The sequence below is a fragment of the Dufourea novaeangliae genome, unplaced genomic scaffold (assembly GCF_001272555.1).
Source record: "Dufourea novaeangliae isolate 0120121106 unplaced genomic scaffold, ASM127255v1 scaffold187, whole genome shotgun sequence".
Taxonomy (NCBI): Eukaryota; Metazoa; Arthropoda; class Insecta; order Hymenoptera; family Halictidae; genus Dufourea; species Dufourea novaeangliae.
The window spans coordinates 2,108,258-2,134,390 of NW_015374075.1; the positions used below are offsets into that span (position 1 = coordinate 2,108,258).

General features: G+C 36.8%; 1 protein-coding gene across 1 annotated transcript in view; it reads left to right on the forward strand.

Annotated features, from left to right (window-relative positions):
- LOC107190522 (cubilin-like) overlaps positions 1-26,133 on the forward strand; it is a 242,546-nt gene that overhangs the window by 58,437 nt on the left and 157,976 nt on the right. Inside the window, exon 2 of the mRNA XM_015579331.1 lies at positions 1,227-1,407. Coding sequence (XP_015434817.1) covers positions 1,227-1,407 — 181 coding nt within the window. The remainder of the gene's footprint in view (positions 1-1,226; positions 1,408-26,133) is intronic.

Below are 26,133 nucleotides of genomic sequence, written 5' to 3' on the forward strand. Positions count from 1 at the left end.
GCTAGCCAACGCCAGATAACAGAGAGCAGCGTACTTCATCGTCTCTGCAAATAATCAATTTATTTAATAGTTCGACACCTCTTGTGAAACTATAATAAACGAGGACAACTGTCTCGAGACAAAAGGTATACGGAAGACGACCCTCGACGAACGAGGGTTTCGCCGATTGCTCGCGATCGATCATTAACCGTGGACCTGTCTGTCCAAGTAATCGATGATTTTGTTGCTCTCGGTTGGAAAGTTTGCCAGCGAAAGTTGTCGGTCCCTTGTGGTAACGCTCCTTCATGGAAAAGCCAAACTTTAATTTGATTCTTCGAGATTGACGCGAGGTCGATATTATAGAAAGAAGCGTGGTTTAGGGTCGGTGGAAGGGGCGAGGGGGAGATCGATGCGAGAAGTGACGAGTTCATTTTGGAAATAAGAAAAGTTTTGGTGAGACATTACTTCGGGACAGTGTCAGATGGTGGATTTCATTATCATGAAATTTTGATGTTTCCACATTAAAATCGCTGTGTCCGCGCCAAGCTCTGCATACGATATTGAAAACTCCTGTAATTTACATTTTATTGCATATCACTGAGCTGTATGAAAATTAACTACAGTTTCATAATTCATATGTAATCAGAATGAATATTTATAGGTATGTATGTAACCTTTAACTGTTCGGTCTTTATTTAATTGATTCCTATTGAAGTTCATTTTTACGCGTGTTGCGCAGGATATTTCTGAATATATTTTGATATGTTTCGACTAATAAACTCTTGCAAGATGTTCCTTTTAATAAATCAGTATCATTTTTTCTGAATAAAATTATTTCCATTTTTATAACTAGGTACTGCTTTAATATAAAAGTTGATGCAATACTTCGAAGATCACTTAAGCAATTTTTTGGTACTTACGTACGTTTACACTTACGTACTAATACTTGATGTACTCTGTTTCGTAAATGTACATTGTATAGATGTGTGAAATCTTTTCTTCAGCTTTAACTTTTTTAAATAAATCTGTGAAAGGTTAATCTCCATTCACATACCTTTTCTTGTAAAGCAATAAAAAAAATGAGAAGTGCTTTTTGTAGTTACCGTAAAAATAGTAAATTATACTTACAGTTAGTATGTAACTAAATTTTGTATGCAGCGAATCGTTTTTAAAATTAATCATTAATTATGTGTAATACAATATTTGGATATATTGTGGAGAAAATAATAACGCTATTTTTGTTTTAGGTTGCTCATGCGTTGTCTATAGCAGCTCTGACAGACCTCAGGGTGGCACATTTACATCCCCTTACTACCCCAAACAATATCCGTCGAACATCGATTGCCTGCTTTACACTTTCGTCGGCCAACCTGACGAAATCGTTGAGCTGTCATTTCATCACTTCAATATCCGTCGTGCCCGACCCGAGTAAGTACCCTCTTCGGAGCAATTCCTTCAAATTTATGATTTCCTACACTTTGGAGTGATCGTATCTCGATATATTGCAAGTCTTTGTATTTCACAGCGGTATAACACCCGCGGAAGTCATAAAATTGTCGAAACAAGTGTATTGTAAATTTTTTGCGATTAAATTATGGTATGTTATGTACGGCATTAACTCCTAAATACTCACTTAAAGGTGTAATGAGTATAATTTTGTATTTTTAGTAAATATCAAATGGATAATAGAGGAAAATTTTAAAGAAATTTGTAAATAGTAACACGTTTAACTAATTACCAACAGTAACAGTCAAAAATTATTGTTATTAAGTTACTTTAGGTAATTGGTAAAAATATTCCTAAAAAGTTAATCGTTAAAACAAAGCAAATAATTGGTATTTTTATAAGGCAACATACATATTGTGGGGAACGACCTCGTGTATATCAAAAGAAAAAGATATACATATTGAAAGTTAGTTTTTACCACATTATTTTGCAATGCAAAGTCGTATGCAAGATAATTGACTGTCTGGGTTAATTTACATGTTGAACTAATTTTTCTTGGAAAACATTTTTTCTTCTGTTTATTTAATAACGTTTTCAGCACAGTAGTGCATAATCGCGATGTACAACAGTTTTGTGTTTGTATGCTTTCTTATGAAATAATTATTCTCATTCTTAATTCTTATTTATTTCGTATTTTTGTCTGTACTTCTTATTGTCTTTCTTTATGTCTCATTTCGTAATTCTTTTTTATAAATTAATTCTTGCACTTGAATTTAGTTGAATATTGCTACAGTTCTCACAAATATTTTCTATCTGATCCAATGCATCTAAATATAATTTCTATGAAAGTGTTTACATTTACTAACGTACTAAACAAATAACGACTTTATCTTGCTGGGTGCACACATAGAAGAATAGTAATACATATTCATATAAAAATGAAAACATTTTTTACATCAAAAAGCAATACTTAATCTATTTAATTTTTTTTTACAAATCGTTGAATTTGCAGTCAATTGAAAGTTACCAAAAGCCCACTAAGCTATCTGGACTATTTCTGCATGTGTACCATTCCAAGTACGAATTACCTTGAATATATGGTAGGGTCGAACTTGTAGCTCTCTTTGCAAAAAAGAATGTCGCAAAGATGGTCGACTGAAACTTGCATTATACATAGATTCGTGCAGGCGGCTGTTGGGCAGAAATTTTGAATAAATCATACAGCAAAAAATAGAGGTGATCCAGATGTAACAGCGTTTCGTATGTTAAATTATACGGATGCTCGTGGCAGCAACATGTACGTGTGCGGATATCAAATTTGCAAAGGACAGCTTCCAGATTCAAAATGTCTCACATTGTTCATCAGTTAGATTTAATTTTTGGACATCGAAACCTACTAAAGTGTTCCCGATGTAAATTGTTTGCCAATAAGCTAGTGATTTAGAACAAAGTTATTGCAATCATCAAAACTAACACATCATTTCTCTTCTTATACTTAAAAGTCTACCCTAAATAATGCTTTGTTGAACAAACTGTCTGTGTTATGTAAAGAGTAAAAGAATTAAGCTCCTTCGAAAATTCCAAAAGTCTCTTAGTTTGACCTACACATTTGGAACTGAAGTTTGACATTTCAAGTCCTTATCTGCAATAAAGATTTTTGTGTAAAATATGAAAATCTATTCATATCTTATCCTCAGTACTATATCTATTATTTTCAATTCTATCAATCTGTGTTAATCTTAATCTTATTTTTAAAGAATATATAGGATCTTCCATGAACTCTGTCCATCTCAAATATCTCCATTGTTTCAAACAAAGTAATGAAGATATACCATGATGGTAATAGTTTCTTTAGAGGTGGAAGCGTACAGGTGATCTTGACATCACTATTGCTTTTTTTAAGTGGAATGTCCAATTGTTTTCGGTCAAATTGGTTAGACTAACCAACTCTAAGTATAAAAGTACTAAGGCACATTTATCCCAATACTCACTGTTTCTGTGATATTCTACTTTGTCCATCCTATTACGTTCATCACCATTAGTAGGACACTTTGTTTTATAACACAAAAAAACAAATATGTTTCGAAGCATTGGAGTTAAGTTTTTTAAAAAATCGTAGAAACCTATTGTAATTGTATAATAACCACACACCGTACGTTAAAAAAATGTACTACTTATTTTTCGAATTCTCATTCTTCCCGCATACGTGATTGGAAACATCACATGCAAACATCTGTATCACTGTAATTCAAGATTCACTGCAAGAACATCTGTAAAGGTGTGGCTCAATTAAGCAGACACCTGCACAGTTCCCTGTTAAGAAGTATTAAGTTCGTGGTGTTTCGCTTCATGTTACTATTCACAGAAGGTTCTCTTACTAACAATAAGACAGATGCAAGATTTTGTTCCGAACGTGGAATCCGCTTTGAAAACTAATGCTACACTCCGTCGAAGTACGTCTCGCAGTTTATCGACTATGATGGCGGACAGGGGCTTATATCGGAGAGGATGTAATTTTTTTTTTAATTCTAAGCTTAGAGTCGCATCAACTACGAGGTTATTAGCGACTTGATACGTTGTTTTTACTATATTATTGTATTGGTTGCGTTAGTATTATGGTATTATGGATCAATGTGCTTTGTCTTTGGTTTATATTTCTTTGAACAATTTAACTGATTAGAGATACTTTATTATGTTTCCATAGTTTTTGTCGACAGTGAGCGCTGTTTTAAGATCCGGGGGGATTTTAGAATTTCTGCGTTCTTCGGATGTAATTCCTTCTATTTCATTACGTCGACTTGTTAGAAAATTAAGGAGAACAACATTTCCGATTCCGAAACGTAGAACGTGACGCGTCGATATCGAACACTTAACGTTTTATCTGTCGCATGAAAGGGAAGTAGCGGCCATTGAAACAGGCGCGTAGATCGTAGGTAGCGAAAAAAAAAAATGAGAAATCGAGACTGATTTTCATTTCATATCGCGAAGGGGAAAGTTTTGCCATCGTGATCCCGATTTTATTTATTCAGAAAACTGAAACGAAACTTCGACGAGCTAGAATGTAAATTCTAATTTTTTCCGCGGCAAACTCCTCTCTAACAGCAAAGTTTGCAGGAAGGGGCAGAAATACTGGACGGAAAAAATTTCACTGTACGACGGCGTTACACGTCGTTGACACCGTATTTGACATTTTTCCGTCCCATTTTTAACCTTTTTCTTGTCACGCTATAAACCCTCCTGCGTGGTTTTGTTTCAATAATTGAAAATATTGAAAACGTGAGAATTCGTGCCACTTTTTTCCATTTTTTACAATATTCGTTTTCTTCTTTGGTTAAATTCTCGTGTTACATTCTATTTTCACCCCTACAAAGCAAATAAATAATTATAATAATCAGTTCTTCCGTATTTATATCTCAATATTTTCAAAAATAAACCAAAGTACCTTTATATAAATAACTTTGTTTATTCATAAGTATTGACTGGAATTTTTATTCCGCAAATATCGTAAATGTATGAAATGATTTATAAGTTTTAAAAAGTACCAGGAATATTTAGAAAAATTGAACAATCATCTTAACCTCGAGAAAATATTATCAGAAGAATATAATGAAGATTTTTATACGATTTTCGTTATTTGCGTTGTGCAGAGAAACTGAAAAAAAATCACACTTGTTTGTTTAACAAAGGAATCTCTATTTCCTTGAATTTATCGACTACATATCTGAAGAACTTTTTCTGACAGTGTAGCTGTTTATTACCAATCGACGATTGACTATAGAATTGATTATTTTGCATTCTATAAATAATAATTAAATAGTTGTACTACTATCGAGCAGGTAACAGTTTGACATGTGAAATTAACATCCCTCGATTCAATGATGTCCAACGGTGGGGATTTATAGGTTCCTCCTTTGGCGCCTATAAGTATACTGAACAAAACGAAAATGTGTTACTTACAATAATATCAAGAATGAAATTGTATCGATAAAACAAAGCAGATTCTAAAATGATTGACACAGATACAATAATTGTAAATGCTTTTACTGGTATCCATTTATTGGTTCCAAGCTTAATGGCTTTACTGAAGTGGATAAATACATCTTAACACCAATAGGTTTTGGTTAGCCCCTTCCCACTCATGTATCAATTTTCCTCGGCTTGAATTCAGTCATATTAGGTGTAGAAATCAGTAATCCACTATTTCTTGACGCAGTCAGTGTTCATTCCCATGGAAATCAAGACTTTCTGCTGTTTCATTTACATTCATAATGATGTCTCGACACCTTGCATCATTATTACTCAATTAAAGGTTAACAAAATACTTTATTTCAGAATATATCGTATCGTAATTAAAAACAGAAATAGTGGATTACTTATTGGTACACCTAATATTACAGTTTCCTGATACTGAACTTCATTTATTTAAATACAGATAAATAAAACAGTTGACTGCTATATCACATTACTTTTTCAACACAAGTAATTGCCTAGAATTCGATGGAACAGAAGAAATATAACGAATGGTATATTCGTATAATAGATTTTCGGATACGGGAGGCTCTACAGTCTTAATAAGTGACTCCTAGAGTATCTATACACTTGCAATAAGTAAAAAATTCCTTTTTTGTCTAGGAAATTATTAACGTTAAAGTAATTCGAGGGATTGTAGTCGTCAAGAAAATCATAACACAAGGGGTTAATAACTATGTACGCATATGCAACTGACGCGACGTTAAACACACATTAAAAAAATGAAAATTCCAATGTACAAACATGAAATTTTACCAAGGTTCATGAATGACCCAGTTCTACCTTTACCTCACTGTCAAACCTTAAGCTGACTGTCGGTTAAGGGATCAGATAACAGAAAATCTACACTTCACGACCGCTTCGAGTAGTTTATAAAATATCATGTCGCAAAACTTCGTATCTCTAGTTCAACAGCACTCTCTCGCGCTTTCGCATTTTTGTATGAAACACTTGGAAATTTGCTGGGTAACGACCATCTCTCGGAATTGAATTCCAGATGCGATTCGTCCCTAGACGGTGGCATGCCAGGGAAAGCCAATTTGTAGCAGAGTTACTTGCCCCCGCACACATGTAAATCCGGCGCAACAAACTGTTCCTTCACTCCGTAATAAGGATTCACCGTTGACAGGGTTTAAAGGGGATTTCCGTCCCCGCGGGATGAACCAGCGAATTTGTATTATTCGAGGCCGACAGGTTTTATTCTTGCAACAGTTTCAGTGACTCGACTGGCCTGATGAATACTTCGGTTTAAGATCTACCTGAGGTACTGGATAAACATTTGTATTCAGCTACCCCTGGCAAAAAGTTTCCAATCACACGCATTAATACGAAATTCACTAAAAATATTCATATTTTAGAACTATAAAATTAGTATATAAAGGTAGAAGTGATGGGATATTGAAAGGAGTAATACGAAGTAAATAACAATAAAATAACGCAAACTTCAATTTATTACGATAAAGAAACACGGTAAGGAATTAAATGTTATATGGAAAAAAGTTTCCGATTAAGAGAATTCCTGGAGAAACGTTTTCAATCTGTTTTGTTAGTTCAAACAATTTTTGGTACTAATATTTTGTTAAGTTGTGGCATTGAATTAATAATGTTTTTGCAATCTCCGGGGGAAATTTCTTCCCAGGATAATGTTATTGAGTGGCGAAGCTCTTTATTCTGCGGTTTTTTTTCGTGTACCAGTCTTTTTAGTTTTTCCCACAAATTCTCGATGGGATTGAGATCTATTGCCGAGAACTATTTGCCGGCGAGAATCAAAAGCAATTTACTCTAGTAATGTAGATTTGTCACTGTATACTGCAGCCGATACGTTAATTTTTTAGTAAAATGAAAGTAAATGGAATCTAAATATCTGTTTATAAAACATTCATCTCTTTCGAGCTAGTATTTATTAAATCGATTTTTGTAGTCTACTAATATTACAATGAAAAATCAGTAATTATTGCATATTAGTATACCTACTATTATGAAAATAGAAAATATAGTATTATACGAAAAATTCTTGTCTAATAGATCAATGACAATTGTCACTCTTCTTATTCCTCCCATCTCTAACATTTCGTCGAGAAATGTATTAGTTAGCAACCATATTTATTTATAACCTTCATTTCTTTTATCTCCTATTTATGTTGAAATCGTAAGTTAAGCGACCGAAGTTACGTTTCATAGTGATCAATTAAGACTACGCATCGCTCGAATTCAAATCGTATTCAGGGTCTGCTTCATATGTAAATCTAGTCAGTTTCTAACCCAGCCAGTAAATGTACCTAAGATATGACCAATTTCACAGACTTTGTGTAGATCCAGAACTTTGCGCGAGTTTAGTACGGACTCCTGCGTATATCTCGACTGTATTGGTTCTGCGATTAGCTCGACCAGATTCAACGAAACACATAGTACACCAAGTACATTCGTAACAATCTCTAAGGAATTAGATACAATACAAAATGGTGTTTGAATATTACATATTTGTAGATTCCAAACTATGCGTAGCTTTGTTTCCTTGCAATTCATTATTCAGAAATTTTCAATCGATTTCAATTGCATTATGTTAACATGTAAACTGTAGTAGTTCTGAATTATTACATTTAGCGGTAGGAAACAAATTATAAATTTCATCTTCAGTGATAGTAGTAAAACTGAGAATTTTACATTCATTGTTGAGCCAAAGGGCAAACCATGTTTTACATTACCGATAAACTTTTAAAGGCGCATTCAAATTTGTGCCATACCATTAACACAATACTAGCAAAACCTATAGTATATTCACAGATATGAAAAAATACTCGATAGTAATATTTTATTTCGTAATTTACAACACGTAGCCACATGTTAACACTGGGACTTAAATGGTTAAGAAAAGTAGCTTCTCAGAAACCACAAGATCGTTAGCACAAAAAATTCTCGTATGTCCCATTAACCTTTTGGGTACATTTGACGAGTGAGACTCATCTGCTTACTTGGGCGAAGTTACGGTGGACGAGTCTGACTCGTCATCTGAATTTAAGAAGCAGGCGTTGTTCTTGTTCTATATAAATATTTCTATTTTGTTTCATTTATATATTTATTTATATTTCGTAACTAAAATGCTGTTTCAAAAATATATTTATATCACCAATATAAGTATATTCCAAATAAAATGTATTACTTTTACATATTAATCCATATAGCGACAAGTTAAATCCGTCCCATGGGCATAAAAATCTTCAAATAATTCAGTACTCAAAGGGTTAAGCGTTAAATGGGATAGCCTAGCGTCCGCTTAATTTTCAAGCAAAAATCTAAAAATAAATCATTTTCGTACCTTTATTATCACCCCTAGTACGAATCGATTCTTCGAAGTGTTCAAGACACTGCCCTTTCCCTTAAATCCGGAATCTTCCACCTCAGGGATTAGCACGTTCCCTTAAATTACATCGTCCTCCGAAGGTCTCACGGTACGATCAGGCCTCCTAGATTGCCGTCGTGGAAAGATCGTACGTACATGCATCACGCCCCGGAGGCAACCACGTCTGCGATCCTGCTTGCAACGTTTCGGGGCCAGAACTCGATTGGGCATACTTGGACCCTGTTACGTCTCACGAGGAAACGGATCAACGGATAAGAGGCATTCTGCCTCGGCGTCGTTCACCGAGCGGCTGATTACTCGATAGTTGCGCGACGTGTTCCCCTGACAGTTGCTCCCACCGTACCTACTGCCAGCTCGATTGCCGGTGTACACGAGATTTAGACGAGACACGCTCTTAGATATACAACAACGATCGCGGAAGCGTCACGACGCGCAGTGGCGTCAACCAACTCCTCCCCCTTTTCTGTCCACAGAATTCATGCGCCTAGTCGTTACCCTCGCGAACCCAATGGGGAGGGGGGGGGGCAGAATTTAAGAGAGATATTATTTCGATAAGAAAATCTGCTCGCACGTAGCCTCTCGAAGGATGGTCTCGGAACGGCGGCATTTCGAATGCATATCGCGAAGTTTGCCCGGTTGGTTTAGAACGCTCGAGCGCAAGTAGGGTCACCGATGTGACAGGACTCGGGTAGAGGAGTCGGTTAAGCGTTCCGAAAGGAGAAACTTACGAGACGAAAACGAGGAACGATTCTACCCTACCACCACTGTGAATATACACACAGGGTTCTCCCGCACGGACGGGGGTCAACCTCCTATGATTTTATTTTCTGCCCCGAATGCCGATGTCACTCCGAGCGGAATATGAATCTCCCTTTTGTGAACCTTGCGGTTCTCACTTTCCTTTTTTCTCCTTCTTCTTCTTTCATCGCTACCCACCGTCCTAGTTTCTTCTACGCCCAGCTCTGGTCTGAAAATGTAATATCGTCTGGTGCGTCGATTGTTCGGCGAGCACAATGACCGCCTGGACGGATAATTAACAAGAGAGGTCCAGCGAGACTGACGCTCGCTGTGCCGAATAATATTAATGATTTGCGTGATACGTGTCCGTAAAATCGGTGGCCGGTTTTAATTACCGTTCGATCGGTGGATTGATCGATCGATCGGGCCAGACCGGGTCAATCCAAACGGCCGTCAGGATGACCGTGCGTGATACCAGCCGCGTCGCGATTACGTATGCAAATATGCGCCGGAATTTCTGCTGACAGGCATTATGCATCGAAGTACGATGCGGCCCCTACAGCGGGAACTTCCGACACGTCGGCGGGACTGACTGTCGGAAACATGGGCAAACAATTGGGTAATGCCCGTTGCTTCCGAACCGAAGGTTGGGTGCACGCGTAAGGGACAGGGAGAAGGGATCGCCTCGCCTAGGAAATTTCTGTGGTCTCGGCAGGTTCAAAGCATCGATAACGCGGAAACGATGCCGGAACGATGATCGCCCTCCGAGAATCGGTCGTTCACAAATTTCTGAAGGGACTTCTTTATTCGTGCGTTCGACCGTGAATGGATCCGTGTGTCGCTGTTTGATTTCCTGGAGGGATCCAACGATCCACCAGCCTCCCGTTTTATTCGAGCGAATTCACCTACGAACGTGGTGTAATGGAATACCACCCTTTTTCATATTCTTGTTCGAAGTTATGACGAAGCTCGAATGTATCTGTAACTCTCTCTGTTACTCTGTGTTGCGTTTTGCGAGAACGTTTTATAGGTAACTGACGTTCAATTGAAAATGACCGACAAGTTTCATTTCACTCTAATCGGAAATGATAAACTTTTGATTATAATATGTATATTTAATTCAATTATGGGATATAAGCTTAAAGTAGAATATGACGTTACTACTCAAAGAAGTAATTAATTCTTTAACTACGGCTGTTATCAATAGACAACGACAGATTGCATAATTTAAGATTAAACATCACAATTTGGATCATATTTTTCTATGAATATTAGTATGTGAATATGGTCCACATTATGCCGGCGTATTTTAATCGAAAGAATCTCACCAACACGTTAAAAAATTGATTCATGTTTCAGAAACGGTTTATTATAGAGCCTATAATGATATTATGCTTGTTTATGCAGTATTTAATACTTCATCGAAATTCGGGATAAGATAATAGGCATTCCATTAAAAAAATTGAATACATCCGTTATATTTTGATAAAAAGGTAACATATTAAAAAAAAATTATTGTGTTATATGTCCCTCGTGATACCATGCAACTTTAGTTTAAAATATTTTTTCAGCCATAATTTACGAGTAACGGTCACGTCAGGTGTAGGGAGAGTTCCCCCAGTGCCAGACGCTTAAGGTTTTAATCTTTTTATTCTGCATTATTTATAAGTTAGCAATATTAAAACTCCAAATAAAGGAACAATATAATCAACATTATCATAATAGTTAACTTAAATGAACGTTAAACTTTGGTATATGATTTTCAAAGATCATTAAGTGGCCCCTAGTACCGGACACAGTAAAACTTACTAACTTAACTCAGGACAGTTTCAGTATAATTTGCAGCAATCACAGATATAACTATCCGAGCAAATAGGAATATCCTTTTTATCTATAATATTTGCACATTGAATCCACTCTTCTTCGTTACTTTCCAAACACACTACACTGAGAGTCTCCTGGTTTGTCTCTCTTGGTTTCAGTGACCTGGTTTTCTTAAACTTGTTACCTAAGTTTTTCTTTTGTTCTTAACTTCTTTTTTTTTATTTTCTTTCTCTTTTGTCAATCCTTTATGGGGAGATGAAGAGAAAGAATAAGATTTGTACTGTCCGGAACCAGGGGACAGTGAACACTTTAAACAAAATCCTTTTTGTAAGAACCAGTGCAGTGTACACAAAGGAAATTAAGAAAGTACTTACGAAAAGATACAATAACGCAACACAGACGTCTTTTGGCCAAGACAATTGGTAAATATAATACTTTATAATTTATACGATGCACCGGATTCCCGTGAATCAGTAAAAAATGAATCGATTTCCTTAACTGTGCACACGCGACTGAACGTGTTGAAATCTGATCGTTGTTTTTTCTATCCTAGCATTTCAACTGTCACAGATATAGCTAGGGGAATTCCGCTTACCACCCTGTATGTGGATGACGTGATGGCCAAAGTATGAATTTGCATAAACTTCTGCAGTCTACTGAACACGAGTCTAGCCGTTCTGCGAACAAACAGACAATGAGTTACACCATCAGTGAAGTAGGAGCCAAGAAAATTACGGTCCACACTATTCTTTGTAATAATATTTTCACGGAAGCCGGTCAAACCCTTCTCACATTTTTCGAATGGTAGACTTATACAGAGCACGTGCCTGTCCTCGGGATACTCTTCCTAGCCGGGATTCTATTTACAAATCCTCCACTATCAGAGGTCATAAATCGTATTCGCTCCTAAGGACCGTCCAGACGCTTCGTATCCAATATTAAACTGCCCATGAAGATGGCCCTATTAATATAGTGTGCAGAGATACGACGATCGTTTGCACAGCGCCGCGCACTATAGTATATCCTAAAGCTGAGAAAATCCCACGGAGAAGAGGGGAAACTTTGTCTTTGGGCCCAACGTGTCAATATTAAGCCATCGCTGGGGGGAGTTATATGCATAGACTAGACACTGTTCCAAGTTCCCCGTGAAAGTCATAGTATGCTTGTGTGTCTGTGTGTCTAATTATCGTTGAACTTTCTGACGATACGAGTGATATTCGATCATCCAGTGAATAGATCAACATGGAAGTATGTGCGCTAATTGTGAAAGTTAGCGATGACGGTCATTGGCAGAACTGGAATATGACCGATGACGGTTAAGTTAACGTCACTTATTTTATTGTACATGTGTCATGTCATCTGAGAGTGTATAGCCCTCTTGGAGAAGGTAGATCAAATTGTAAGTGATTCAAAACTGGGTAGTTATTTACAAAAGGCTAGGTACTCCCTACAGATTTCGATGACCTTGAAATATGTTGTCAAGGTCATTATTCTGAACAATGTTTTCTTATATAATATATGTTACCGACGCCCGGTCTTAGTTTGCGAGTTGTGGCGGCATTACTTCTTAAATTCGCCACTAGAGGTCTAGCGAGTTGACACCTTTCCCGTAACTACCTGAAGCCTTCCTCGTTTGTATATATACGTCCTTAACCGACCATAGTATATCCCCTCGGCTAAGGCAGGGTCTGCTAGGTAGTCTTACTGATGAGTCCACTAGCAGGCCCAGGACCAAACACTGCCTCTCCTTTCCTTTTCACATTTTTCCAGTCACTAAGACGCCGATAAAGAGGTATGAGCAAAACTTTTTCTAAAAATTCTTACTTTGATTTTAGGATTTGTACGATGTAGCCAGAATAATAATGTCGCTATAGCATTCTACCACACACCAACCAGTGTTAACCACACAACCAATACCTCACCATACACTGCCCAAGCACCCAGCATCGCACCACACACCACCCAGTGTTTACCGCGTACCCAACATCCCACCAAACAGAAGTTTGATTATTAATATTTAAAAAAACAGAAAAACAGAGTTTCTTCGTCGGATCCCTAAACACATCGCGTGTTTGTGTGTGTGTGTCCTGTGTTTGGTGGGATGTGGGTGCGTGGTTAGCATTGGGTTGTGTGTTTTGGGATTTTGGTTGCGTGGTGAAGACTGCGTGACGACTTGGTTGACGTGTCTGTTCATTGCATTCCGTTTCTCCTAATTGCTAACACGAATAAATGTGTTACAGATGAATCTTCCAATTCGATTTTCTCGAGAACTGAGCCTCGGAGAAAAAAATGTTATTCTATATTTTAGATTTATTTATTTACGTAGAATCCCCCCCTCCCTCCCCGGTTGCATCACCAGCCCGGCCACAACCTGTGTACATCAAACCACTGCGTCGACAGTATAAACAATATTTTTACGAATATCTCGGAAACTAAAGCCGTGCGACGGTAACATGTATAGGAAAAAATTGTCCAGAGTGATGAGCTTGACAACATACCTCGAAGTCATCGAAATCGGTGGGGTATACCCGTTTGTAAATAATTACCCAAAACTGTAGTTAATAAAATTTCATAGTTCATTTTAAAACTCAATATGTAACTTTACAAAGTTCAGTACGGGTCTATTGTTTTGTCTACTGTGTGTCTAAATTCTCTGTGTTCTGTGTTTCTGTGGTAATTGACTAAAGATCTATTATGAGTGGAATGGTACTCCATTACTTCAGTTAACTTACAATTGTTCAAATTTGTAGTATTTTCAAAGGCTTCTAATCCCGAGTGATAAGGATGGCCAAGATATTGCGGAAATACTCATTGTCTAAAAAAAAGAGGATACATGGTTACAAACTGAATTCACAAAAATATCAATAAGGAACAATGTGTTAGAGTAGTAACATTATATGCACAAAGAAAAAATACGTATATGAGATTGGTATGTCACAGTCGATACTTATTTTTCCTCAATTGTTATTGATCTATGCGCAAACATTATCCGCAGTATAAATTTAAATTCGGTATCTTCAGAAATCAAACGTACTTTGTTACTTATAAGCAGATAGCTAACCGCCTTTAATCCCCCGACCGTTCGAACGACTACTTCGGAAGCAGTTTCGTAAAACGAATCGTAGGAATACAGCATTCGTTGCCGATGTTTTTCGATTCACGGTGACTAAGACGAATCGTCGATAGGTTGCACCGATACGAGCGCAACGGAATTTCAATGGTGTACGGGCGATGTATTTCAGCGGGACGTGTTCTCTGCTTGCACGAAAAACATCGTCGACACGCTGTCGTCGGTAAAGTAATCGATCAGACGCGTACGCCGCCATACACAAATGTTATGTAGTCCGCGGTGGTTCTTAATCATAATTACCCTTAAAATACAATATTATCCGTGGCGCATGATTAATCGAGGTGACCGAATAATGGCTCTAATGGAGCCATTCGTTTTGATAACTGAATCGTCTGTACAATGGCGCACAATATGCGCACAGGTTCTCGTCGCGCATGATAGTCCACCACTCCAATGACACACGACACCACGGACGTGTATCGATATGGTATTGGTTTTGCCTTTATTCGATAGATTGTAGTGCCCAGTGAACACGAGTCGAACTTGTTCCGCCATATATTATCGAAAGTTTTAATTGATTATGTAACGGATAGCTTTGGATATCCAACACGGTTCTGTGTCATAAGGTCCTTTCCGGTGATATCATCGATTTAGCAGCTGCATTCCTAAACTGTTATTCGTCATCATTATACAGTACTGGTTTAGAGTTTACATTTGTATGAACTCTGTCCAACTTATTGCAATAAAAGATATTACATTGCATTTAAATCTGACTTGGGAATTTCAGAATGTTGTTCTTTGTAATTACGTTTCTAGAAACGGTTTCAAATTTTACACAATTTTCTGTCATACCTGTTATTCTCATCTGAAGCACAATTATTAGGAATGCCAATAAGTAATACTATTTTCTAAAAGTAAGATAACGGTATATTAATTAAATCCAATTTGTGGAACTATGTAATTTTACATTACATCACACAACTGAATTAGAATTGACATTAAAAATTCCGACTTTTTTAAAATGTTGTAGATTTGTAGGGGACCCTAGTAGAGGACCCGATTGTGTATCGGAAAACTTTTTTTGCTACCTTCTCATTTTTCAGTGTGAAAACACCCCCTGAAGGTTAATGTATGTTTTCCTATTACCCTTATACCTTGAAATTGTAGTCGAGTTAACAAAATTGGTAGAACCAGAATTTAATAAATGTGAAATTTTTTAAAATGTGTTGTTTAAACAAATCAGTGAATAAACAAACACATTTTTAATAATTTTATTGTAAAGATTTATAAAGCGTAAAGTGTTATTAAATTTTCACACAGTAGTCGAGTCGAGTGGGAAACGAAACTCTCTGTTTTTCACTGGCTTGTCCTTTTCTATGTTCGGAATACTACGAAGTCGACTATGCCGAGGCTTCGGGCAAAAAATGTATTCACGAGGGTCAGAAGCGTTTCGCGTAGTCCAGAATTATGGGAGTCCCGAGTTAGGGACCATAATCGCGAGGCCTCTGTAATACGATAATTCCCTCCGAAACTATATCCGGAACTAACATATTACAAAACGCGACGAGAACGAAACGAGCAGAAATTCAAATGAAAAATTAACCGCGTGTTCCCGCGTCAGTTATCACGGCGCGTACGATGCCGGAGTCATCGAGAACACGCAGAAAGTGACGGTCATGTCTTGTATGTTGGCAATTATGTTGGCAATTTCAACGCCGTCACGTCGCGTCTCAGCGAAACCAGGCAACACAGCCATCGTCCGGTGTTTCGCTAGACGGAAAACGGAACATCTACCGCGGAAGGACAGGAAACCTCGAGTTTGCGGGAGGGATAGTAGTGCGGAACGTTGTAGCATCGGCTTTCACGGCCCGGCCCTCGGCCGGATGCCGGTGCGCCTGGCACAGAATTATACTTGTCTGGTGCGTAATTGCCGAGATTAATTATGCGCAAGATGAAATTCCTGGGTGGCAGAGTGTGACAATCCGCGGGCCAGTCAGCACGACGGCGGCCGGAATTCAGTGAATAGAAAACAGGCGAGAGAGAAAACGAATAGTGGGGGGATAAGAAACGAGTGTACCATGGGTTCTTTTCAATAGCTTTTTGACTCCGCGATATTAAATTAGTCAAAAGCGACGGAAAAAGCAGTCTGTTCGCGGCACTCGGCGGGATAGCTTTCATGAGAGACATCACGACACTATTCTTGAATTGTCATGGCTAACTTGGTGATTCAAGTATGAGACTTTTATAAATTGACGGAGTGATTATTTTGATGAATTAACTCGTTGCGTTTGTATGTCTGCTGTCAGATGCAAGAATTAGAGGTCTACTTCAGCTGTCATCAGTTGGCGATATTCTATTGGTTCCTTTTCATGAGACATCAAGACATTCTTGAATTATCATGGGGACAATGGTGGTTTAGGCGTGAGACTTTTATAAATAGACGGGGTGATTATTTTGAAAAAAAATCTTCACCACGTGATTAATTACAGAATTCGTTCTCCACCTCTTAGGAGTTTAAGGAATCATAATAATTTATAATTTAGGATTGGCCACCGGCGGAGACATTCGCCAATCAAACGCGAATTCTGGAGCCTCTTCAATCTTCTTAAAAAGTCCGTCAATCACAAGAATCAATACGAACAACATCAAGTAAATACCATCCCGTAGTCCTGTTTTGGAGTCGTCACTACCTTCGAATTATGTACAAGCAATTCAAGTGCAACCAGTGGCACATTAATTTCCGTTTTTAACGCGCACTCGATTATTACAACAGAGGCAACATTTCGTACCTTTCACCTGATGGATGCAACAGGATCACTGTTGCGAGGTGTTCACGACAAATGTTGAAATTGGAGTGTTTCACGAACGTCGCTTCCCGAAGAATAAATTAATATTAACGGAATATTTGGAATGAATGATTGACACTGATGTCTTGTGTATAAATTAATACTCCTGAAGTGGTCTCTACTGATGTTGGATGCAGAATGTGTAGTTGTGTGGTACGCAAAGAATCTACAGGTTTGTGTGTTGCTTGAAGTGGTGGATATATTTGTACATGATTGGTGTTCTGAGTTTACGTGTTTGTGGCAAAATTTGCCCGTAATGGTGGAAGGGCGAACGATGCGCCGAAATTTCCCTTCTCGAAGTGGACCTGTAATTCTTGGAATCGATGGCCAGGAAAAAGTTAATAAAAATACACGACTGTCCCGCACGTGTTTTTCAGCTGTCCAAGAACCCCAGGTTATTTTCATCGTCGACGTCTAACGTCAACTTGGAAACAAAAGGCTGAATGCGCTAGTAAAATTTCCTGCCATAAATGCCTCGATTGCTATAGCCTCGACTTTACTATAACCACGTTTCAACAATCACATTCCCGATCCCCTAATTCATTCCAGTAATGTATCTCAAGCTTGACGCTTAAACCGAACGAAAACACTTTAAACATTATTATCGTTTCCATGTCGTCGTTCGTCTTAGTACATACTGTGTACCGCCATCCTTTTCGGATAATGCGGTCAGACGCTTCCTGCGATGCTCCCGCGAGCCATTCCGGTCGGTTCGGTTGCGCTCGTAATTCCGCGGGACGCGTTTACATAAATTTCAAAAGGAAGCATATCCCGCGGTTCGACCTTCGGCGAAATGATGGAAGACGCGTCGTATAGTAGCGCGCGTATAGGCAGAGAACCGGAAGTCCGGCTTGAAGGTATCCAGTCGATCGGATCCCTCGATTATCATAAATACAGGCAACGTGAACATTATGAAATATTCAATGCGCTGGAAATCCGCGAACGAGCCCCGCGTTATTGCGTCCCGGACAAACTTTCGTTCGGGAATAAATGGCGTCGCTAATGTCGAGGGGCCGAAAAAACGCGGCGGTTGAAGGTCCTTTCATTGATTTTGCAACGACGGCGGGGCGCACGCCATTAATGGTAATGGTAGTATGGAAATGGGCAGGAGATCGCGACGGCGTTCGAAGAAATGGCCGTAAGAAACGGGAATATTCGATAATTCGAGGAACGACGCAAACGATTCGCCCCGTTACAAGAGCAACGCGAAGTTCTCTCTCTCTCTCTTTCTCTCTTTCTCTGTCTGTCTGTCTCGATCTCTTTCAATAATAGATGCCCCGACGTTGGGATGTACCGTTCGCACCTATAGACGAGGAGGTGGTAGGGAGTTCCGCGAGGGAAACAGCTTCCCTTTCGTTTCTCGTTCGCGGAGAAATGGAACGCAGAGTGGAACGGCTACATGACAGTCGCCGGAAGCGAACCGGTGCCCTGCAAACTGCTTGGAAACGTCTACGTGGATACGAGAACGGAAGTCGAGAGAATGAAACAAGGAATATAAAACGGTGCGCTCGCGATGCGACCCCTCAGCGATCGACACTTTATGGAGTCTGTCATGATTTTTTTTTTTTTTAACAATTTTTTATCGTTCCGTAATCGCAATACGTGAGCTGCACGGATTTTTTTCTCTTCAACGGTCTTATGACTTGTTACGAGTTAGTTGATAACGTAGTACGTAATAATACTGTAAACATATTTATAGATCTGGACACAATTTTCAAACTTTAGAGATGAGCAAACCAAAGGTGCGAATAGCTTGAAATTGTGGAACCGTTTGGAAAGAAGTGAGGAGAGAATTATTGAATGGATTTAAGATAAATCTTTATATGTAGAAATGGTGAACTTTACATTAATTCTCCTATGTGATGGACTTTACACTGTTTTAAAAATATGAACTTCGTATCATTATTTGACTATTATGTATCTATATTGGAAACTAGACGACTTAGAACGAAATAATGTTTACCATCGGAAAGAAGGGATGTTTTAAAAATATTTATTACTAAGCTGCGAATTTTATGCATTTATGGTAAATATGAATGTGCAAAACACAACACAGTAAAAATTTTCGGAAAGAAGAGTATAAATTTTACTTTACTTTGGACCCAACAAGACCTTTAATAATGAAAACCGATTCCTGACACGATTCCAATTCAGTAAATTAATATACAAAGATCAGAATTCGTTATAACGCAATGAAGAGTAATAAGAAATAATAAAATATTACGTATATATGTACGTACTTGCAATGATACATATTTGGAAGCTTTAATTTTAATATAATTTTTCTATAATGAGTATTATTAAATACATGAACACTATGGTTTGATAGACGTGGACAGAAATTAATACTAATTTTATTTCTTAGTAACACCCAGCGTATGTATATGACATAAATACAAATTGTTCTTTGAAAATTTGATACCTGTCTTTAAAAAGGGGAACTTACTGTTTAAAAAGAAGCGTTTCATTTAACATTAAAAATGTACTGCAATCAGGTGGCCGAATATATTGCAAGTAAATTATACCTCGTAAAGAGATTCATTTAATTTTCATTTAATTTTGTTCATTCCCTAAAAGTGTATAAACAGGAATACGATGCATTCAGCTATTATTATTGAAGTTATTTATTCTAATCAATGATTCTCCATCGAGAGTAACTCGAAATCGTCAATTATTTAGATAAACGGCATACATGAGATAAATCCTTTCCGTAGAGTATGTGCACGCAAATGTTTGTATCTGTAATTTCGATTGTTATCATGGTACTTTCACAACACTAATGAAATTAGTGTTTAGCATTAACCCACAACGTGGGTAACCATAATTGAGATCATATTAAATTTGTACCACTCGACTCGCCTTCTAAGAAAGAAAATAAATAAATAAATAATGGAAGTAAGACAGTATTTATATATTTATTTCACGTATAATAGTTCATGTACTTAACTATGTACTAGAACATTTTCCAGATTCGTCAAAGCACTAAAAATATGAAGGAACTTCTTACTAATGAAAACTAGAGAAATTTTAAATGAAAGAAGTCATTGACAGATGTTGTTCGACTAAATGTACTATAAATTATAGCTCGATACAAAATTTGGAATTATTGCGCACTATAATAGGAGCGGGATCAAGTGAATCATACAGTAAGTTATGCGTTAAAGGGAAGGGCGCCTCAAAGGCGGGAAAATCGGTTGCTGGCGCAACGCCATAATGTCTTATCATTTCGCCTCGAGGACTTCCGTGATTTAGCGGAAGTAACTGTTTCACGGTCGTGTTTAGAGCTGAATGACCGACGTTGCAAGCTACGATAACGTTTTACGTCTACTACGTAACGCAGATTCTGACATGTAACGCCGTACCGACGATCATACCAACTGAGGTTCCCCTTTATTTCCTCTAATCATTCACATGCATATTACGAGTGCTTTCACATTGTGGTCGCCGTATCGGCGGTAAGGTAGAGGTAATAGCACAGACGTTGACATTTCAGTATTCAACTGCATTTGATCTTGAATGGACACCGAATGACGAAACATATTGGTGTACTCAGGTTGCAATGTTTCTGTAATAACTAGTCTGCAGATGCTTACGCAGAAGTGTAATTCTGGTGTCACGAAAACAGGAATTTCATAAGATCGTATTTTTTACGTGAATGATTATATAACATCAAAAGTAAAATGAAGACCCCTTTATGCTTTGTTAGGCTTTTGTTGCCATTTGTGTTCACAAATACATACAAATCGTAGTCTAGTATTTATGTATGTTCCTAATATTTTGTTGCTGTATAGAACAATAAGATCAAACCATAGTATATTTTTTAGAATTTCCAATTTTTTCAAATAATTTAATACTTATGACATTTTTTACGATGGGCTTTCAAATACTATGTAACAGTTTTAAAGCTTCAGACAGTAACAAATTTTAGAAGAAGTTATAGGTAATAAATATCTTTCCCATCTTACGTCTAACTTATCTATTCTAATTAGTCATTCTTGTTTACCAAAAAATTCATTTTATTTTTACAACACAATTGAATTTTTTGCCATTCCTGTTGTTGTGTTTTTTCAGTCTAGGTTGATCTTAATATTTATTGTGGGTTCATTTCTTTCTAACTTTACATATCAAGAATTAGAATAACATATAAAAAGGAGTTTCACAAATCACGTTCACGCAATACGGAGACAAAATATAAATTAATATTTACTTAAACAGCAGATTATGCGTTTATAACATGTATAATTACCTAAAACTTAGAATAGCCACATTTTTAATAAAATTTAATCTTGTTTTAACTCACGTGAAGTGTAAGAACCCTTCAATACCCTAAACAATCTTTTTGTCAACTGAAAATTCTGTTAATTGTTCCATGAATATCTATATTTGCATAAACATCCGCAGCCTACTGTATATGTACTTAATATTTTCATTCCACTTCAACAGACAGTCTTATTATTTTATAATATAATATGAGATAATCAAGAAATTTCGTTCCGTTTCTAGGTTTTGTCAAATTGAAAGTGTAGTTATGTATGCTTAAACGAAAGCTTATAGGTACATATAATAGAGAATTTACAAGTGTATTATACTTACGGAAATTAAGTATTTGTAAATTGTATTTGTAGCGGAAATAAAGTTTTGAAAAGGTAGCCTCAGTATAACTGTTTCAAAGTCAAGTATTCGGGCTTGCTTATTTTATGAATTCAAATCAGGCACCAGGGCTTCAGAGGCCGCACGAAAAATATTCTCTGCATTCGGAGATGTTGCAGTGAGCAATAGATAACCACTTACGAAATCGGTGATTTCCAAACCGGGAACACATCGAATGGGAGTTAAATTATTTCTTTGATACAAAAAAAGAAAACTTTTATAAAAAAAAAAGACCGTTCGAGAAAGGTAATAAAGGCCGAAGGTGGCAACTTTTTGGAATAAAGTATTGTTTGATCCACTCTGTGTATCATTTATCTCCATTAATCAATATCTATATTGATTATCTTTATATACATTAATAGAGATAAATGATACACAAAGTGGATCCAATAATACTTTATTTAATCAAAATAACATGAACTCTCTTGGTTACTTGATATTTCCGTGTCGTTCAATATTCTTACGAAAATACATTCGCATTCGTTCTATTCCTGTCGCACTATCTATGCAGATGCGTACGTGAGCCACTTTCTTTTTCTTTAAACTCGCAATTTTCGTCGGAAAATTTTATTTCCAATTTCGTTACCGTTCAATCACCGTCCCGGAATTTGAGTTCCGCTCACGCGTGACGGCACCGCAGACCATTGTTTACTAACCCGAGGACAAAAGGCGAATTTTCGTTATTCCGATCACGCGACGCTTCTAATTTCCGAGGGCAAAGTCATATCTGCTCGCTCGCTTTGATTCCATCTCCGCCATTCGTCGGCGCCGTCGTCGACGTCGACCTTCCCAGGAACGATGCTCAGCACACGCGATGATTAACCGTCCTGGTCTTCCGTCAGTGTCCCATGGAGAAAGGGACGGGAGCCAGAAAGGGGGGCACGAAACACGAATTAACCAAGCGTCGGTTCTCTGATTGCGCGAGAGTTCTCTGCCTGGCCCTTTTTTTCTATGCCCTCTCCGGATGAATAATTCAAAAGCCCCCGCCGACATGTTTTCCACCTCTTCACGCGTGCCTCCCGCGTTCCGCATTCCACGATTTCACCTCCGTGCACGTACATGTACTTTTCTGTCAGTCGGCTCCACGCTCCTATGTAGATTTTACCGCCATTTTACTCCTTGATCGTGTTGACGCGTCTTTAACACTTTACTGTTTGAATATACGACCCCTACTGTTCCAAGAAATATTAATTCGATGATAGGTTTACTGTATTTCAACCGATTTAACCTCTTCAGTTCTGCGTACTGTAAAGTAGACTGAGGTAAAATTCGCACCCTAGGGATAAAATGTAACTCTGACATAGACCTTTAAATTGTTATTTAAAAATTATGAGACTGATATATATCTACCTTGGATCTTGTAATTTTGAGGTTGAAGATATCGATATTATGCCGATCTATCTTCGTATTTCTTATTTATTTTTTATTTATTTTTGAAAGAATTTATTTTTATTTATTTTGTTCGTTGTTGCAGTAGTTGGAGAATTCATAACCTAAGCGAGAAGTTTGTACAGTGCGAACACTACAGAATTTAATGACGATCGGTCGTTTATTTTCTATCAGGCTAATAATTATGATAAATTTAATCGATAATCCCTTCTACTTTAGGAGAAAATGTAAATATTCCGAGAGTTGAGTATATAACGTTACATCCACCGAATGTACATTATTGTAATGCGAACACTTGTATTTAGTGCTTGTAAAAACTCGAGTACGAGTTACGTAGTTTTAGTCACTACCCACGACTGCTCGCTACTTTTGTTACAGTCGAAAAATACCGTTGTTCGCGGGGATCGTTAAAAAGCAAGTCACGCGATTCAGCTATTTGTTCTTCAGACAATCACAATTGAATGCGTTTAATTCAGACACACTGTTACGTATTACATACAATACTGTTGTAGTGTTCGAGAGGTAAAAATACTTTTAAGTAGAGAATCAAACGTCGATCCATTTAAGCGGACTGCGAATTTTTGTACAAAATAACATTTTCTGAAGTAATTCATAAAGACAACAGTAAATGTAGGAATTTCTTTCTTCTCTTAAGTATCTCATTGGGTTTAGAATAAAATCGGAAACTCGTTTCATGTAATGAAAATTTTGTCTTTTATTGTACATATTTCGCAGAGCCTGTAAATGCATAAAATCTGCAGTTTATGTATAATTGAACGAAGAAGTACAGTTTTATAGAAAATGATGAAACTTTTAACTTGGATTTTCAACTTTTTCTTGGATTAACTTGGATTAAATTGAATCTTTCCCACTCGATAAATTTTATAGTGATTAAGAGACATTGGATTTTTATGCTAATCTAGACATTCTTTTATAAATACATAATTGAAAAATAAACATCTATCGAGGAACTTGTATAATTCAGAGTCAACAATCTTAAAGATAAAACGTAGGAGTTAGTACGAACTGAAGGCAAAGTTTTATAGCACAATGTAATCCGGTTTTTGATAAAAAGAGAGATTACCCCTTGGAAGAGAATAGATGGAGTCTACTCTTCTTTTGATGGATAACATCAGTCGCGACGGTGGATGGTTAAGAAACCATCACCACCCGAAGTAGAAAATTTCATTAGATAATGAAGTGTGAGCTGAAAGTAGATAGAATTGAATGAGAATACAAATGATGGCGGAAAGGGTGAAAAGATAGAAAAGGGGTAATATTACAGAAAACAGAAAGGGAGACGAAGGATGGAAAGAAATGAGAATGCGGAATGAGAGCAGCAGAGCAGAAGTGCTTTCAAAGAAGGAACAAATTTTATCATAATTCAATGTGCATAGACTTTGCAGAAATTTTGAACATGTTAAGACAATGCAACATAGAAAGTTATTTCTACAAATTTCTTAGACTATGATATTTCTCTATAATTAATCTAAAATCAGGTCATCTACATATTCTAATGTTAAATGATATAAACTGAAAGTTTTGTACAATGATGGATTTGGTGTGATTTTAAACATAAAAATAAAAGGCATCGACTAATATTTCCTGATTTGTAATAACGAAACCGTTTCTGGATTCGATATGGAATGACAAAGAAGTCAATCAATAGTTTGATAACTGGCTGTCGGTGGAAGTTTCTTTCTAATTAATTATTAAATGAAAGTGATTCGGAAGCGAGAGAGAAAACGGGAGTAAAATGGGAAGGGCAGAATGAAACGACGAGTAAGGGGGATAGGCAGAGAGGCTTTGCTCCTGGAAACTTACTGCAGCTGCGAGTGCCAAGATATTATTCAGCCGGTAGGGACCTTTATTAACTTCCAAATTAACCGTTGTATCGAAAATTGTTCTCGAAAGATAATGACGGGGCTTCCTGTAGTAATATATTAGACTCGTTGACAAAATACAGAGGAATATAAACGTATGATAAATATTCATTGTACCTTTGGAAAAAATATACTATATATTTAAAATTTATTACTTTCATCTTATATAAATGTTAAATACAATATTACTTTGAAGTATTTTGAAAATATTTTACCTCTAAGTCTCATTTTCAGTTTCTATATTAATTTGAACAATTCAACAGAAACTTTAACGTTACCTTCGCTTAAATATGGTACGTGATATGACATTTCAATGGAAATTATGAATTAATATTACGGAAAATCAAAATTTCATTTTCAGATGGATAAACATTCCAGCAGATTTTTCCTCAAATATTTCGCTATTTAATATTTAACGTATAAAATTAAACAATTATAATTAATTCTTGAGATATATTGTTATCTCTGAATTTCATTAATATTCTATTTGGCGTATTGTACTTTTAAACATTATATTAGGTGTACGTAAAACAAATGGCTCTTTTCTCGTTGATAATCAATATTAAATTTTATTTAATGAAATAGTTTAATGAAAATTAAGAAATAAAAATTGAAAATAAACAATTGTTGTAGCATCTATTACTAAAAATAGTTCCCCTCATTTGCTATTACTACAACTACCGATGACAAAATACAATAAAACAAATGTACAAGAACAATTTAAAATCATTAACCATTACTTTTACAACATAATTAACACATGTCGTATTAATATTTTAAATAGACACTACTTCTCTAATACTTCGTCATTTTCATAACACAATACACAGTTCAAAACGGTATATCCTTATTTTAACTGTACATATGTACAGTTTTCAGTCCTTTGTAGAATTTTATTTAGTCAGCAGCGTTAAATTA